This window comes from Carassius gibelio, chromosome B15 (assembly GCF_023724105.1).
Source record: "Carassius gibelio isolate Cgi1373 ecotype wild population from Czech Republic chromosome B15, carGib1.2-hapl.c, whole genome shotgun sequence".
Taxonomy (NCBI): Eukaryota; Metazoa; Chordata; class Actinopteri; order Cypriniformes; family Cyprinidae; genus Carassius; species Carassius gibelio.
Window position 1 is genome coordinate 23557787 of NC_068410.1, and position 19190 is coordinate 23576976.

The 19190-nt window shown below is 38.6% G+C and overlaps 1 protein-coding gene across 1 annotated transcript in view; it reads left to right on the forward strand.

Annotated features, from left to right (window-relative positions):
- LOC127973093 (NACHT, LRR and PYD domains-containing protein 3-like) overlaps window positions 1-16475 on the forward strand; it is a 116306-nt gene extending 99831 nt beyond the window's left edge. The window contains exons 6-10 of the mRNA XM_052577144.1: window positions 13255-13428; window positions 15393-15566; window positions 15646-15819; window positions 15925-15971; window positions 16047-16475. Of these exons, the coding sequence (XP_052433104.1) occupies window positions 13255-13428; window positions 15393-15566; window positions 15646-15819; window positions 15925-15971; window positions 16047-16318 (841 nt within the window). The 3' untranslated portion in view covers window positions 16319-16475. The remainder of the gene's footprint in view (window positions 1-13254; window positions 13429-15392; window positions 15567-15645; window positions 15820-15924; window positions 15972-16046) is intronic.
- Window positions 16476-19190: the final 2715 nt, after the last annotated feature.

The window sequence follows — 19190 nt, forward strand, 5'->3', positions numbered from 1 at the left end:
ATTGATGAGTTATCTCGTCATTTAGAAGACAATGCTTTTTTAACGACTTTTCATGTTTTCACTGTTATACACCTCTTGAACAAAAACACACCTGAACAGGACAGAGAAATTAGCAATCTATTATGTAAACAGGTGTATATGAAAAAAGAATGTGAACATCAGCAATAGACAGCATATAAATGAAAGCTGCATAATATTACAGTAAAATGTTGACCCAGCAAGTGACATATGTCTGTGCAAGCTTTGGAGGTATTATTGTAAGCGATTTATTGGATTGATGGTTTGATAATCAAACTGAATGTTATCCAGATGTAGTTTTTGATAAAAATTTGATTTTTGTTTTTGTTTTCTTTCAAAGTTGAGTAAAATCCTCAAAATTGCTGGCAGTGGCTGCCAACTTTTTTCCAAAATGCTAGTGGGGGGAAAGTTAAATGCTGCTTGGAGCTATATTTCCCTATAAAGGGGCATGACAACTAATCGAAAACAGACTTCAGTGATTAATTATTGTAATAATTAATTACTTACCATATCCTAACTTTGTGAATTTAATCAGATTTGTTTTTGTTATCTTTACTAAAATAAAACAGGTCTAAGTCTATTTTTTACTTCTTATGGGGGTTTTATGGAAAATAACATTTTCTTTTATTTTAAATTGCAGTCAAATATATCTCTACACTAACTATTCCGCTCTTATTTTAAGCATTTAAGCAAAAATGTATGTCAAATTGCAAAAAATAAAATCTGTAAACAATACAGTAATTTAATTCTTAAATTAAATTTTATAATTTAAATTAAATTCTTAAAAATTCAAATAAGCTGACAACACTGTTAATCTACAGGTATTTCCTAAATTATTATGATCAGTGATTCACTTTTCTCATCCAGAGTAATTTTTTTTTAGATTTTAGAAGTGAATGTGTTTGATTGTAATCATTTAGGAAATAACTGTAGATTAACATTGTTGTCCACTTATTTAAAATGAGATTTACTTAGGTTTATGATATGTGCTGTCAGTCATTTGATAATTGTTACCTTTTTTCTAAACAGTGAAGGTTTTGGTCATAATTCAGCAGAGGTGGATAGTCCGGGGGTCAGAAAGTAAAAGTCCTGCCAGATGTTTATTTCACCTATAAACTCAGCAGCTGATTTCACCAGAGGTGGGACCAAGTCATTCCTTTCAAGTCACAAGCAAGTCTCAAGTCAAATCACAAGTCCTCAAAGAGTTAATTATATAATTAAGTGACTAATTAAATGATGATTGTGCATTAGTGATGAACACCTGCTGTTATTGAGAATTACAGAGGATCAGCTGTTGATGTTTTATTGGTCAAAATGATGCCACCGTCATGGAGATCAGTGTTTTATTTAGTTGGACTCTTGACCCTTTACTTCTTGTTTTAGATCTTTCTCTGGAGCAATGGGTGTGGTGTTGTAAAGCAGTGAGGTTAGAGCTGTACGGTGACCAACTATTAGCCATTTTCATATTAGATTAGATTAGATTCAACTTTATTGTCACTGCACATGTAGGTACAAGGCAACGAAATGCAGTTAGCATCTAACCAGTAGTGCAATAAGCAGTAAGTACAGAATAAAGGTCTATAATATGTACAATAACTATACAGGTAAGTATTATGGACATAATTTACAGATATTAAATACTATAAGCACGATATACAGATAGGTGTACTATGAACATACTATACAGATGGGCTATGTAACATAATTTACAGTATTGCAATGGACAGTAAAGTGCATAGAAAAAAATATTTAAATGTGCAAACGGATTATACAGTGTTCCTGGATGAACAGGCAGTAGTGAGAGGAGTCCTTGAGAATGTTGCGAGCTCGACGTAGACAGCGTTTCCTCTGGATGTCCTCAAGAGCAGGAAGTGGTGTCCCTGTGATTCGTTGGGCAGTTTTCACCACCCTCTGCAGTGCCTTGCGGTCAGCCACTGAGCAGTTCCCATACCAGACTGTGATGCAACTGGTCAGGATGCTCTCGATCGCACACCGGTAAAAGTTCACCAGGATGGTTGAAGACAGCTGGTTCTTCTTCAGTGTCCTGAGGAATAAAAGGCGCTGGTGAGCCTTTTTGACGAGGCTGGAGGTGTTTGTAGTCCAGGACAGGTCCTCCGAGATGGTAGTTCCCAGGAACTTGAAGCTGGAGACACGTTCAACAACCATCCCGTTAATGTGGATGGGGTCATGCGTGCTTCCTTTCTTCTTCCTAAAGTCCACAATGAGCTCCTTGGTCTTATTGGTGTTAAGGAGCAGGTTATTGTCAGCGCACCATGTGGCCAGGTGCTGTACCTCTTCCCTGTAGGCAGTCTCATCGTTGTCACTGATGAGGCCAATCACCGTGGTGTCATCTGCAAACTTAATGATGGAGTTGGATCCATGCACAGGCTTGCAGTCGTGGGTGTAAAAGGAGTAGAGGAATGGGCTCAGCACACAGCCCTGTGGTACGCCAGTGTTAAGTGTGATGGTGGTGGAGTGGTTGTGGCCTGACCGAACATGCTGAGGCCTGTTGGTCAGAAAGTCCATAATCCAGTTGCAGAGGGAGGTGTTAATGTCCAGGTCTCCAAGTTTTGTGGTCAGCTTGGAGGGAATGACGGTGTTAAATGCTGAACTGAAGTCAACAAACAACATCCTAACATACGTGTTGTTATGGTCCAGGTGTGTGAGTGCAGAGTGCAGCACTGTGCATACTGCATCCTCTGTGCTCCTATTTCTGCGGTAGGCAAATTGGTGTGGGTCCAGTGTGGGTGGGAGGCAGTCTTTGAGATGTGCTAGGACCAGTCGCTCGAAGCACTTCATAATGATGGGTGTGAGTGCTACGGGGCGATAGTCATTGAGGCACGTTGGGGAGGAGTGTTTTGGTACTGGCACAATGGATGTGTACTTAAAACATGTAGGCACAGTTGCTTGGATGAGGGACATGTTGAAAATGTCTGTGAAGACCCCTGCAAACTGCTCTGCACATGCCCTAAGCACACGTCCAGGAATGCCATCAGGGCCAGCAGCCTTGCGTGCGTTGATCCGGCTCAGTGCAGTGTGGACATCTGTGGAGGTGAGTTTGAGAGGTTGGTGGTCTGAAGAGGCTGAGATTTTGGTGGCCGTCTCCTTGCTGTCGCTGTTGAAGCGAGCATAAAAGTCATTTAGCTCGTTAAGGAAGGAGACGTCCGTGACTGTTGGTGTGGAGTTGCTTGACTTGTAGTCACTGATGATCTGGATGCCCTAACACATGCGTCGGGGGTCAGAGTTGGAAAAGTGTTCCTCTACCTTCAACTTGTAGCAGTACTTCACCTTTTTGATGCCCCTTTTCAGGTTAGCCCTGGATTTACTGTAGGCCTGAGCGTCGTCTGACCTGAAATCGGTGTTGCGGGCTTTCAGCAGAAGTCGCACCTCCTTGTTCATCCATGGCTTCTGATTAGGGTATGTTGTTATCTGTTTTTCTGTTGTTACACTGTCAATGGTGGAGTTGATGTGATCCAGTACAGAGGAGGTGTAGATAACAATGTCCGTGTGAGAGCCACAGGCAGCCTGTGAAGCAAACATACTCCAGTCAGTGTGTTGAAACCTGTCTTGAAGTAAAGAGTCTGCTCCAGTTGGCCACACTTTGATGGTCCTCACTGATGGCTTCACACGGTTGATGAGGGGTGAATACTTAGGGGTGAGAAACAAAGAAAGGTGATCAGACTGTCCGAGGTGGGGGAGGGGGCTCGCGATGTAAGCTCCATTAATGTTTGTATAAACATGATCCAAAGTTTTGTCTCCTCTGGTGTGGCAGGAAACATGCTGGTGAAATTTGGGGAGTAATGTTTTTAATTTGCAGTGATTAAAATCACCCGCGACAATAAAAGCAGCCTCCGGGTGAGCAGTCTGTTGTTTACTAATGGCTGCATGAAGTTCGTTCAAAGCAAGCTTGGCATTAGCATCCGGTGGAATATAGACTGCGGTTATTATGGTGGAAGTGAACTCCTGTGGCAGAAAAAAAGGTCTACATTTAACCATGAGAAACTCTAGGTTAGCTGAGCAGTGTCTCCCAACAATGACAGTGTTCGTACACCAAGCTTTGTTGACATAAATGCACAATCCACCACCTCTTGTCTTGCCGGAGTCATCTGCCGTTCTATCTGCCCGGAGCGTGTAGCGTCGTGCTAGCTCAATAGCATTGTTGGGTACGTCGCTGTGTAGCCATGTTTCTGTGAAAACCATGACATTGCAGTCCAGAAGTCTATTACTGTGGGTGATGCGGAGTCGTAACTCATCCATTTTGTTCACCAGTGATCGCACATTAGCGAGGAAAATGCTGGGTAAAGAGAGCCGGAGCGGTGTTAGCTTTAGCTTAGCTCTTAGACCTCCGCGCTTCCCCCGCCTTTGTTTACGATCTCGACGCCGCCTGCGAGCACTTCCGCCCGGCCGGGTAGAGTGCGAAGCCCCGGGTGTTCTAGCGATCTCAGGGATGAGTCGAAGATTGGTGATAAAACTGCTGGTAAAGTCCTCACCGATATCCAAAAGCTCCTGTCGGGTGTATGATGTTAAAGCAAAGCTGTTCAGTACGAACAGACCCGAGATGAGCAGGAATAAAACTGCAAAATTGCAAAAACTGGAGAGACGCTGAGCCTCGCGATGTGTTCACGCCGCCATCTTGGTCCATCCTTGGTCCATCATATAAAGAAATGGGCATCATGACCTCTCCTAATTTCATTCAAAATAACTTTATTCCTTCATATGATTAGGTTTTGCATGATCAACCCTGTAAAATTACCACATGCAAGCAAATTGTTGCTCTGTTAGTTACAGTAAAGGAATTTTAAATCTATGTAATGCATATAAAAATGAGCTCCTGTTCTGTTTAGCACATGCATGCTGGGCAACACCATAGTAAAAACTCCATCCATGCACTGCAGTATAAAAAAAATTGTCACCACTGTAGAGGATCGTATGTAAAGTGTTCATGTCTAAATGCCTGACCCAATACAGTTCTTTTATAATTTAAATATTGAAGCAATACGATGGCATTTGTTCAATATTATTATTGTTATTATTTTTACGTTTTGTTCACTTCATGATGTTCATTCAAATGTGTTATCAGCAGATACCATCTTTTTATTATTCTTTTTCTTCATGTGATGTTGGTGATGATGTTGGTTTCTTCCTGTGATTTTGGTCAACCCAGTGTTGTTTTAATTGTGCTCTTTAAATAAAAGAAAGAAAGAAAGAAAGAAAGAAAGACTAATCTACAATCACAATTTATTTAGTCACTTAATTATATAATTAACTTTAAGATTTTAAGTTTTTGAGGACTTGTGATTTTACTTGAGACTTGCTTGTGACTTGAAAGGAATGACTTGGTACCACCTCTGGTGAAATCAGCTGCTGAGTTCATGGTTGGAATAATCAAGCATAAACTGCTGAGCTGAAGAATGCACAGATCCACAGAGAATTGCAGCCAAAATGTCCAGTAACATAAAGAATGGTTTAGAATAGTTCAGCACTATCATCTAAATGTGATCTATAAATGAGGCTGTACACTGTATAATGTGGATGCACTTTCACGTGCACACCTCCCCACCACAGACACTCCTGCAGCTATTGAGGACTATGACGTTTGCTCTTGAATGGACATCCAGAATGATTGAGAAACTTACCCAAAGCACACAGGCAGATGCTGTCAGCAAACGCCTCATTGACACCATTCTCGGAATTTAATTTAAACTTTCTTATTTTCTAGATTCATTGCAAACAAACTCAAGATTCAAGATTTTTATTCATCACATACAAAATTATATATAGCATATATAACCAACAGTGAAATGTGAGTCAGGTCCGCTCCATGGACAGTGCAATTATTAAAGAAAACAACACAGATGAAAATATACATAAATATAGCTATGTAAGAATTAAATAAAAGTTAACAATGAAAATATAAGAATAAAATATAAAAAGATGTATATTGTAGAATTAAATATAGAATGCAAATAATGTGCATGAAAGTAAACTGTAGTCTTTAATATTAAGATACACAGGAATGTACAAGAAGCAAATGCGCAAACAGGGTGACACTGTCAGTGTGTCTATGTGAGGTAGTGAATGATGAATATCTTACTGATAAAGTGTACATTAAGTGGAGGCATGAGGATGTTAAGAGGCTGGTTTTGAGTTTAGGAGCCTGATGGGCTGGGGGAAGAAACTCCTCCTGGGTCTCTCGGCTTACCAGATGGCAGCAAAGTGAAAATATGGTTACTGGGGTGGGTGGAGACTTTGATGATTTTAGCAGCTCTGCTTCTGCAGCGTTTGAGGTAGATGTCCTAGATGTCCTATGTTTACACCAAGGTACTTGAAGCTGCTTACCCTCTCCACAGGGGTCCCGCTGATCATAAGAGGTGTATAAGGCTGCTGCTGCCTCTTCCTGAAGTCCACAATCAGTTCTTTAGTTTTGCTCACATTCAGAGAGAGACAGTTTTCCTTGCACCATGATGTTAATTTCTCTACCTCATCCAAGTATGCGGTCTCATTATTGTTGTGAATGAGGCCCAGAACCACAGTATCATCAGCAAATTTGATTATAGATGTGGAGCTGTGTGAAGACATGCAGTCATGTGTGTAGACAGAGTAGAGCAGGGGACTCAGGACACAGCCCTGTGGGGCTCCTACATTAAGGGTGATGGAGCTGGAGGTGTACTGGCCTAGTTTCACTACTTGAGGTCTGCTGGTGAGGAAATCAAGAATCCAGTTGCAGAGTGAAGAATTCAGGCCGAGGTCTATGAGTTTAGAAGCTAGCTTTAAGGGAACTATAGTATTAAAAGCTGAGCTATAGTCAATAAATAGCAGCCTCACGTAGTTCCTGTTATTGCTGTCAATGTGTGTGAGAGAAGGGTGCAGGATGTGAGAGATGGCATCATCTGTGGATCTGTTTGGGAAATAGGCAAACTGAAGAGGGTCCAAAGTATCCGGTATGGAGGAGCAGATGAAGTGTTTAACCAGTCCCTCAAAGACCTTAATGACTATTGATGTGAGGGCAACTGGATGATAGTCATTCAGACAAGAGGTTTTATTGTTCTTAGGCACCAGTATGATGACAGATTTTTTTTAATGAGGTGGGAACCACCAATGTACCAAGAGACTCATTAAAAATGGATGTAAACAACCAGCGAGCTGATCAGCGCAGGACCGCAGAACACGGCCAGAAATCCGATCAGGTCTTGCTGCTTTCCTTAAATTCACTCGCTTTAATGTAGGGCTGGGCGATATATAAAAAAAAAGATATCTCGATATTGTCAAAATGTTTACGATATTCAATATATATCTCGATATGTTTGCATTTGAATTTAAAGGGGGGGTGAAATGCTAATTTTCACTCAATATCCTGTTAATCTTGAGTACCTATAGAGTAGTACTGCATCCTTCATATCTCCAAAAAGTCTTTAGTTTTATTATATTTATAAGAGAAAAATAGTCTGTGCCAATTTTTTTTGGAAAAACACGAGCCGCTGGAGGCATGATGTGTGGGCGGAGCTAAAGAATCACGAGCGCGAGTAAGCTTTTGTGTTGAGAGCGTTTGGAAGTTGTGACATTACCGTGAGGAAAAAAAACCATCATCCAAAACAAACCATGGCTAACAGTCAGATTCAGCCGTTTATTTATGATCCAGAATCAGATCCCGAGGCTGAAACTGAATGAGAGCAGCAGCAGCAACGACTCGCTCCGAGCGGGGCTCAAACCCGGGTCTCCGGCATGGGAGGCGGACGCACTAACTAGGAGGCAGAGATATTTTAAGCAGTTTTACTCACCGCCTGCGGTTCCAACTCAGTTCCAAAACTCAGTATGCATGAAATAGCATTTCACCCCCCCTTTAAATAATAAAAAAACATGATTTTTTTTGCCCATTAAAATAAAAAATAAAAACGATTTATATTAAACAGCTAATTTAAGCAGTTAAAAAATCTAGACCAAGAGATCACTTACTGCTTTTTATTAAATGAATACATGTAGGCCTAACTGAAGCAGTGCAAATTAAGTACAGAAAGTGCATTTTGTCAACTTTTTAGTGCATGCAATTCACATTTTAAACTATGCAATAAGTATTTTTTTAAACAAGTTTTTAAGCTAAGAACACAAGTCTGTCAACTGTCTGCGGTTTTAAGAGAAGCTCTGTGGCATGAAACTATGTTCCTACTGACACTAAAAACCCTCTTAGATGGGGAGCTAGTTGCTGAAGCACATAGCTATTTCTTTTATATAAATATATATAAATGAATACCAAAGACTTTTGCATTCTCTCTGTCTATATTATGGAAACGTATGGTAAACATATCCAAATTCCCCAATAGTAGTTCCCAATGGCCATAGCCTATGTTTCTCTATTCAAACATCAGCGGTCGAGTAAGTGCATTTATTTTGCGATCACAAATGCAAACAATACAGTTGAGATCTCATGACAGAACACAGACCGGCTGAACGACGCTTTTATTAGATCGCTCAATTCCAGCTTGTTAGTGTTTTCAGATTATCGTCGGCGGCTCTTCCGCACTGATGAGTAAGCACATGCGCATGGTTGCCAGATTGCTTAAAATAAGCAAACACCGGGCAGAAAATGTATCCTTGTAACAGTGGAGCTCCAATTCAGAGATTTAAACTCTTGTTATCTGGCAACCGCTATCATTAAGCTCTCATAGTAGAGGGGCGAAGAGCAGTTACAGGTTCCTTTTTTGGACATTCGGCGCGTTCTTTGGGGAAAGTGTGCTTGAATTTGAAATATTCGATATTCCTGATATATTCAAATTTTACATTGTCGTCAAAATTATTCAGATTATCCCGCTAATATTCGATATATCGCCCAGCCGTACTTTAGTGCCCTATTCGGTCCTCTGGTTGGACAGGATACATGTTGATAAAAATTAGGCATAACTTGCCTGAGTTTGGCTTTATTAAAGTCCCCAGCGATGATAATAGCAGCGTCAGGATGTTTGTTGATGTTGCGGCTGAGCGCATCGTGAAGCTCAGACAAAGCCAAACCAGTGTCTGCTTGTGATGGGATGTAAACAGCAGTTATGATGATCGATGAAAACTCCCTAGGCAGATAGAATGGGCGGCAAATAATGGATAAATGTTCCAGATGAGGCGAGCAGGAGTGCGACAGAGTGGAGATATTCCTGGGGTCACACCATTTCTTGTTAATCATGAAACACACTCCTCCGCCTTTGGATTTGCCGGCCTCAGCTGTCATGTCCATTCGTAAAACAGAGAAGTTTTCAGACGGCGTTACAGCAGCATCCGGGACCAAGGGCGTGAGCCACGTTTCAGACAAACAAAGGATGTTACAGTCCCTAATGTCCCGTTGGAAACTTATCCTGGCTCTAAGATCATCCATCTTATTCTCCAGAGACTAGACATTGGTGAGCAGAATGCTCGGTAGAGGAGGGCTGTGTGCTCTTTTCCTCAGTCTGTTGCGACTCCCAGCACGTTTTCCGTGGTGTTTCTTGATCCGTCGCCTCGGGTGGTTATTCAGGTGGCCATTGTTCATCTCGGCGTTCCGGAGAATCTCAGATGGCCACGATAGGTTGGAGGATAAAGTGTCCTGAAACAGGTCAGTGAAGCGTTGTCCAATGTCCAAAAGTGTTTCTTTGTTGTATATGATCAGTGCAGAGGTAATTTGTGTAAAAAGAGAAAGCAAAAGTAGGTAAAAAAGTAAATAAAAACATAATCTAAGCGGAGCGACCTGGACGTAGGCAGCAGGAGAGGATGGCACAGGAACTGCGGGGAGTCGAGCCGAAGGTAAGTGGTGATGCTTGTGATGGTTGCGATGAGTGGATGAGGTTCCGGGGGAAGACACGGATATCCAGACGCAGAACAACACCGAAGCAAAGAACAGTTACCAACATGAAACAACGCTCTCAAAAACACAAGACGTGAGACAAGCCATTATATAAAGAGAGAGTAATGAGTGACAGCTGCTGCTGATGACAATTAACGGAGACGCCCACAAACTAATCAGTGCAGACGCGAAACACACAGACTTCACCACAAAGTGCAAAACCCAGAGATCACGGTCTACCAACCGTGACAGACGGTGACTGGACTTGGCAGTGGCATCTTGAAACGCCAATATTTCAAGAGTTTTTTGTTTTAATCCTGATGGTTATGACTTACAGTATTGTTCAAAATAATAGCAGTACAATGTGACTAACCAGAATAATCAAGGTTTTTCGTATATTTTTTTATTGCTACGTGGCAAACAAGTTACCAGTAGGTTCAGTAGATTCTCAGAAAACAAATGAGACCCAGCATTCATGATATGCACGCTCTTAAGGCTGTGCAATTGGGCAATTAGTTGAATTAGTTGAAAGGGGTGTGTTCAAAAAAATAGCAGTGTGGCATTCAATCACTGAGGTCATCAATTTTGTGAAGAAACAGGTGTGAATCAGGTGGCCCCTATTTAAGGATGAAGCCAACACTTGTTGAACATGCATTTGAAAGCTGAGGAAAATGGGTCGTTCAAGACATTGTTCAGAAGAACAGCGTACTTTGATTAAAAAGTTGATTAGAGAGGGGAAAACCTATAAAGAGGTGCAAAAAATGATAGGCTGTTCAGCTAAAATGATCTCCAATGCCTTAAAATGGAGAGCAAAACCAGAGAGACGTGGAAGAAAACGGAAGACAACCATCAAAATGGATAGAAGAATAACCAGAATGGCAAAGGCTCAGCCAATGATCACCTCCAGGATGATCAAAGACAGTCTGGAGTTACCTGTAAGTACTGTGACAGTTAGAAGACGTCTGTGTGAAGCTAATCTATTTTCAAGAATCCCCCGCAAAGTCCCTCTGTTAAAAAAAAGGCATGTGCAGAAGAGGTTACAATTTGCCAAAGAACACATCAACTGGCCTAAAGAGAAATGGAGGAACATTTTGTGGACTGATGAGAGTAAAATTGTTCTTTTTGGGTCCAAGGGCCACAGGCAGTTTGTGAGACGACCCCCAAACTCTGAATTCAAGCCACAGTACACAGTGAAGACAGTGAAGCATGGAGGTGCAAGCATCATGATATGGGCATGTTTCTCCTACTATGGTGTTGGGCCTATTTATCGCATACCAGGGATCATGGATCAGTTTGCATATGTTAAAATACTTGAATAGGTCATGTTGCCCTATGCTGAAGAGGACATGCCCTTGAAATGGTTGTTTCAACAAGACAATGACCCAAAACACACTAGTAAACGGGCAAAGTCTTGGTTCCAAACCAACAAAATTAATGTTATGGAGTGGCCAGCCCAATCTCCAGACCTTAATCCAATTGAGAACTTGTGGGGTGATATCAAAAATGCTGTTTCTGAAGCAAAACCAAGAAATGTGAATGAATTGTGGAATGTTGTTAAAGAATCATGGAGTGGAATAACAGCTGAGAGGTGCCACAAGTTGGTTGACTCCATGCCACACAGATGTCAAGCAGTTTTAAAAAACTGTGGTCATACAACTAAATATTAGTTTAGTGATTCACAGGATTGCTAAATCCCAGAAAAAAAAATGTTTGTACAAAATAGTTTTGAGTTTGTACAGTCAAAGGTAGACACTGCTATTTTTTTGAACACACCCCTTTCAACTAATTGCCCAATTGCACAGCCTTAAGAGCGTGCATATCATGAATGCTGGGTCTTGTTTGTTTTCTGACAATCTACTGAACCTACTGGTAACTTGTTTGCCACGTAGCAATAAAAAATATACTAAAAACCTTGATTATTCTGGTTAGTCACATTGTACTGCTATTATTTTGAACAATACTGTACAGCTTGAAATAAAAAAAAATCAGTATATCAAAAAATTCTAAAAGATCAATCATTCAAAACAAAAAAAAAAAAAGATAAAATAAAGAAATTTTCAAGATCTCCATAGGAGGTTTAAATATGCTCTCAATATGTGGTTGGGGGGGTCCTTTTTATGAATAAGTGCTTCAATGTGGCGTGGCATAGAGGTGATCAGCCTGTTGCACTGCTGAGGCATTATTGAGGCCCAGGTTACTTTGATAGCAGCCTTCAGTTCCTCTGTATTGTTTGTCAGTTGTTACTTATTTTCCTCTTCAAAATACCCCATAGATTCTCTGTGAGATTCAGATCAGACATGTTGGCTGGCCAATCAAGCACAGTTATATCATGGTCATCAAACCACATGGACGTTGTTTTGTCAGTGTGGACAGGTTCAAAAGTCCTACTGGAAAAGGAAATCAGCATCTCCATAAAACTTGTCAGCAGATGGAAGCATAAAGTGCTCCAAATCTCCTAGATGGCTGCATTGACTTTGGACTTGATAAATTACAATGGACCAATACCAGCAGATGTCACGGCACCCCAAATCATCACTGACTTATGAAACTTCCCATTGGACTTCAAACACTTACTTTCATCTGAAAAGAGGACTTTGGACCTCTGAGCAACAGTCCAGTTCTTTTTCTCCTTAACCCAGGTGAAATGTATCTGATGTTTTTTTATGGTTCATAAATGGCTTGGTTGGAATGTGACAGCTGTAATCCTTTCCCTGAAGAGGTCTGAGTGTGGTGACTCTGGATGTGCTGACTCCGGCTTCAGTCCACTCATTGTGAAGCTCTCCCAAGTTCTTAAAACAGCTTTTCCTAACAATCTTCCCAAGGCTGTGTTCATTCCTGTTGCTTGTGCACCTTTTCCTACCACACTTTTTCCTTTCAGTCAACTTTCTATGAGTATATTTTGATACAGCACTCTGTGAACAGCTAGCCCTTTCAGCAATGACCTTCTGTAGCTTATCCACCTTGTGAGGGTGTTTATTATTGTCTTCTGGACAACTGTCAAGTCAGTAGTCTTTTCCAAAATTGTGGTTGCATGTTCTAAACTAGCCCAAGAGGTACCCTGTATTTATATTCAAAATGTATCAAACTAATCAAACTCAAAATCGAATATTCTAATTGTGCGAGATACTGAATTCCTAAAGTCCTAAAATTCGCAACTTAAGTCTGACTGGAGTCAAGTCATTTGACTCAAGTCCCCCACCTCTGTCTCATAGTGTTGAGGGTCCGAATACTTAAGCAATGGGAAAGTTCTTTTTAAAATATTATTTTTGCAAAGTTTATGGCGTATGTAAGTCTGATGTGAATTGAAAAATATATTCAAGAATTTTTGCATAAGGATGCAAATTCTACTTAAATTTCTACTTTCTTAATGCACTGTATCTCAGTGCTCATATTTAATCAGTGAGTAATCGCTTTGTTTTTGTTTTTTCCTTTAGACTGCGTTTCTGTAATCTCACTAGTCAGCATTGTGAAATTGTGTCATCAGCTCTACAGTCCTCAAACTCTGTCCTGAGAGAGCTGGATCTGAGTAACAATAACCTGCAGGATTCAGGAATGAAGATTTTTTCTCATGGACTGCACAGTTCAAACTGTCACCTGAAGATACTGAGGTTTGACTTCCACTTTGAGTCTTTCAACTTTTTGAAACATATGATGAGATATATGTAAGACAATGTACAGTCATCTAATCATGATCTCAAAATAAGTACTAACAGGATGATCAGGACCTTGGTTTGAAAGGGTTTTTATCACAATGAATGGGTTCTTATTGCAATAATGATAATCTGACTACATGGTCCCTCTTGTAACACTGCTACTTAGTTAATAAATATAGAGACATTATATATTGATTTGAGTATATAATGATTTGTTATGTGAAAAGAAATAGGCATAAGAGTGACATAAGAAAGTATCTGGTCGCTGTATACCTAAAACCGCCAGAGGGTAAATTTTACCCACGTACATAACTACTGTATTTATATGGCTAAAGAACATATTATTTCATATAACATACTGTATTATGCTACTGTCTTCACAAAGAAGTGTCTGTCTAGAGTCATGAAACGATTATGTCTAGTCATCAACTATATTTTTGACATTTTGTTTTATGTTCAAGGGCTACACTATTCAGTTTTCTTAACAGGCAGTATTAAGCTAAACAAGCCAGCACTGACAACAAGAATTAGAAGGAAATAAATACATATTTGGGTGGTGTAATAGGCTATTACAATACAATGTCATTAATCAATATATTAAGATATCCTATGTTATTAAAAATACAAAAATAGCCTATGAGCAATTAATAATACAACACATTACATAGGATGAAGCCATGACAAATTCAAGCACACAGCTTCACCTGATTAATTATTACTTTGTTTAAAAATATCATATCATTTATAATTTTAATTATACAAGAAGAAAACCAATAAAATTTGGATAAAGGAGAGAGAGAGAGAGAAAGAGAGAGGGAGAGGTTTTATTTATTACATCAGATCTGATTTTTCTTCTTCAGGGAACAGGCAGAATAGAATAAATAGCCACACAGAAGCGAAAATAAATGATAAAAATGGCAAAAGAAATTAAATCATTAATCAAAATGTTGAAAAATTATGATTAGCATTAGGATAAAACGTCTACATATTAAATATTGTTCGCCATCAGATGCTGAGGTGACTGGATGCTCATTACTTATCTCCCCACCATCAGACTTTCCGTCGCTCATGGCATTTAGTTCTTCTTATACCTCTTCAGCAATCATAAATCGCTAATTCAGTGAATGAAAGGCATTGCCTAGCAATGTACTGTTTAAAACACAAGCAGCACGAAAATGACAGTGCATACATAAAGGCATTATATAGTGGGTAAATTTGACCCACAATGGCACTTATAGGTATAAATACCCCGTTTTTCCATCTGGTTTTATCTAAAGAGTTTTAAACAACAGGGAATCGTAAATCACACAATTTAGGTAAAAGTCAGTGACTGGGATACTTGAATGTTTTATTAAAAATTTTATTTTAAAATTTTCCCCCTGGCGGTTCTAGTGTTAAACATTATGGTGGCATGGCCAGTTGTAACTTGAATGTGCGTGGCTGTTGGTGTCATCAACTCCCAGATATTTTAGCTGTTCAAAATGGCTCATTATGCTGCTTGATGTTGCAGATTGGTATTTGTTACCATAATATTTGTATGTATTGTTGTAATTACACTGATTGTTGTGCAAATAGTTTTACGGTTTACTGTACTTGTTATTTATTAATAGCAACTATTGAATCTTAAGTCTCGCACATTCACAGAAAATAGTTTTCATGTTGCAAGATAAAGTGCATAGAGCCCCATTTGATAACACCATCGATCAACCACAATGTACGCCAAAGACAGGCAGAACAATAAAAATAAAAATTTATGTTTGATTTCATTTGTATTCTATGTTTATCAAAAGTAATTCACACTTAAAAAGAAAATAGGAAGTTTAAATTAATAAAAAAAGAATTAGGAGATTCATGTAATATGAGCTATTATTGTTTTTTCAAATTGCTTTTAATTTTTCTGTTTTATTTGTTTCATTTAGATTATCATGCTGTAATCTGACTGGTCAGTCCTGTGAAATTGTCTCATCAGCTCTACAATCCTCAAACTATGTCCTGAGAGAGCTGAATCTAAGTAATAATGACCTACAGGATTCAGGAGTGAAACTACTCTCTGATGGACTAAAGAGTCCAAACTGTCAGCTGGAGATACTAAGGTGTCTAAAACATACAATAATGTACAGTCAGTTGAGCATGATATTGATGTGTGTCTGTAAATTATCTGTGTGTCTTTAGGTTGTCCGGCTGTATGGTGACAGAGGAAGGCTGTGTTTATTTGTCTTCAGCTCTGAGTTCAAACCCTTCACACCTAAGAGAGCTGGATCTGAGCTACAATCACCCAGGACAATCAGGAGTCCAGCTGCTCAACCACAAAATGGAGGATCCAAACTGCTCACTGCAGATACTCAAGTATATCAAACATTAATATTGACAGATTAAACTTGTGTGTTCATGATATATATATATATATATATATATATATATATACATTAATGTGTGTATGTGTGTTTTTAGTGTGGATCATGGTGGCGAGTTCATGATGACAGCAGGACTACGAAAGTGTATGTGTACAGGCACAGAAGTCTTCAGTGACAATTGTTTTGTTATTATAGATGTTTCTTTCTTTTTATGTTCAGATGCCTGTGATCTCTCACTGGACCCAAACACAGCAAATACTCAACTCATCCTGTCTGAGGACAACAGAAAGGTGACACATGTGAAAGATCATCAGCCATACCCTGATCATCCTGAGAGATTTGAGCAGGTTCCTCATGTTTTGTGTGGAGAGAGTCTGACTGGACGGTGTTACTGGGAGGCTGAATGGAGTGGATATAATGCAGAAATATCAGTGACATATAAAGGAATCAGCAGGAAAGCAGGCGGTGACTGTTGGTTTGGATACAATTAGAAATCCTGGAGTCTGATCTGTACTGATGATGGAATTACTGTATGGCACAATAATAAGTTCACTGACATCTCTACCCCTTCACCTTTTTTTAACACAGTAGGAGTGTATGTGGATGTGTTGGATGGCACTCTGTCATTCTACAGTGTCTCAGACACACACACACATTTAACACCACATTCACTGAACCCCTCTATGCTGGTTTTAAAGTTTCCCCTGATTCCTCAGTGTCTCTGTGTTGGATTACACCATAAATGGTCTCTCAAGTTAGATACATGGACCCAAGTCGCACTCGAGTTGCAGTTTACAAGACTTGAGTTTGGACTTCAGACTCGACCTAGAATGACTTTTGACTTAACCGGACAAGAAGGACTCAGTCAATATCAATAAGTACTGATATCCTAAAGAAATAACTTAAAATGTATTAACATTTTTACTATATTTTACTTTTACTATATCCGCATCACATGTTTAATTGTTGATGTAAATGGGACTCTTATCATAGAATTTGATGACATGTGTCTGTGTATTGTATGTGCATTCTGAAATGTCAGAAGGGTATGAAACAAACCATTTATATTCTTACATTTGGTTTATTTGTGTGTCAGAATCAGGAACTATTTGAAGATTATATAGATGCAAAAATATGGGAAAACGTTTAAAGATGCTGGAATGACATCTTGCAACACATCCACAAAGTTTAGAAACATTAACTTCATATATGCTGGGGTGTGTCCTATTAAAATCAGGAGCAAAAAATCTAGTCTTAAACCTATAGCACAATGTTTTATCAGTTTTTTTGCAATATATGCAGATATGAGTTTTCTCTCTATTAATGTTTGTGTGTCCAGGTTAGAATAATCATAATGCACACTAATGAAACTGATGTTTCAAATAAACATTTTGATAATCTCTAAACATTTCTTCATATGGAGCACATAATAAAAGTATTATGTCTACTTATTGTCTATTTTACATTTAAATTGGTGTGAATAATTATGGAAAAAATAACTTATATGTGTTTATAAACAGTAGGTGGACAACCAAAATGGGTAATGGAGGGCCGCACCATTAACTGCAAGTAAGTTGGGTGTTAAAATAATTTGCGAAACTACCGACAGGGGGCGCCAAGGGACTGATTGCAAACTGACTTTATATTTATTTATTGATTTATTTATATATTCTTTATATTTTTAATTATTGTTCTGTTCTGAAAGCCTAGTTAAATTAAAGGATTTGTTGTCAAGTGAAAATTAAAAATATCCTATAGGCTAGTGTTTATAATATTGGTAAATTATAACATTATTAGGCCTGCCATTCTTAATTATGAATGTAATAAAATGCGACTTATACATGACTTTTTTTTCCTCTCAAAAACAATTTATTTTTAGCGTGTTTTTGAAAACCATGCAGCAGACAAAAATAGGTGATTAATTGGTTTAAATGTGTTACTTCGGGTTAACAAATTTACATTATAGTATACTTTTTTTTCTTTTTTAAATCTATTATTTGCTTTAAATTTAAAAAATCCTTTAATAAAACAGCATGTATTTTTGTCAAGCACATACATTGTAATTCGTTACCTGACCTTTATTTTGACAGATACTACTTGGGAAAAAGATATCTGTCTGTACACTGATTAAGAAATTGTTGCGTGTTTTATGAATTATTTTCTTTATTTATTATACCCTCTAGACATCTCTGTTAAAGTTTTTAAAGCATTTTATATGCGTTTGCATAAATTCTTCTTTCAGAACGTTCCGTAAAGGAGACATGACACCTCCTTAAAATAGATTTTTCCTCTGAACAAAAACGTTAAAATTTAAATAACATTTATATTTTGTGTTTGGAGAATGTCAACCATTCTCCAATCTTCAGATATTGATGGTTCTGGAAACACAAATTTTTTGTGTGCATTGTAAATCACAGAAAGTCTACAGAATATGTTGTCTCCCAAAAATGTTGATATTTCTTTGTCATGTCCGTAATGCATGTTTATTTCCCAAACCTAAAATAGCCTATAAAACATGTTAATAGACGGATACTTTTCTGATGCCTGGCCTCTGTTTGGGATTTATAAAACATCAAGAAATGGTTCAATATATTGGTACTGAATATGTTCTGTGAGAATTTTTGAGGTTTTGACTGTGAATGTCAAAAAAACTGGAACTGCCAAATAATTAAACTAAAAAAGGATTAGGCCTACATGATGTTTCTTATTACTGAGGTACATTTTGACATTTGTAATGGCAAAATGACTGCAGCATCGCAGAGTACAATTAAAACAATATATAGCAGCATATACATTAAAGAGCCAGTAAGATGAAAATTCTAAGCTTCCTATCACTGTTTATAAGTCCTGTACAATAGGTTTAAATCCATCCAAGGTTAAAAAACATTGTCATTTTGTCAAAATATCATTTTAAAATTACCTCAATTCTCAGAGACCCCCAAACGGTTCACGCAAAGCTGTTCAAAAGATTCAGTTTCCTTAAACCCCACCTTTCGGTAGCATACTGTGTTCTGATTGGTCAACTAACATAGTCAGATATGATTGGTTGTTCCACACACAACTTCTTGGTAAACAATGCGTTAGCATCTTTTTGGGATGAATTATGTCTTCCTCTCATCACGAAGCAAACAGTAAAATAAAAAACTTGAACAGTCTCGCTGCTTTTTCTTCTTTTTGGGTGTATTCAAGCCGCGCACTTCAGTTTGAATCTGAATAGAGCGTTCATCGCGGGGGCGTGGTCACAATAGATATAATGAAGGGAGACGTGGAAGATTGGACATCACGTTGTTTTCATATGGATTACTTTATCATAGAATATCTGTTTTTGTTTAGTTTTAAAGTAGACATGTCAAGCTTTCTATA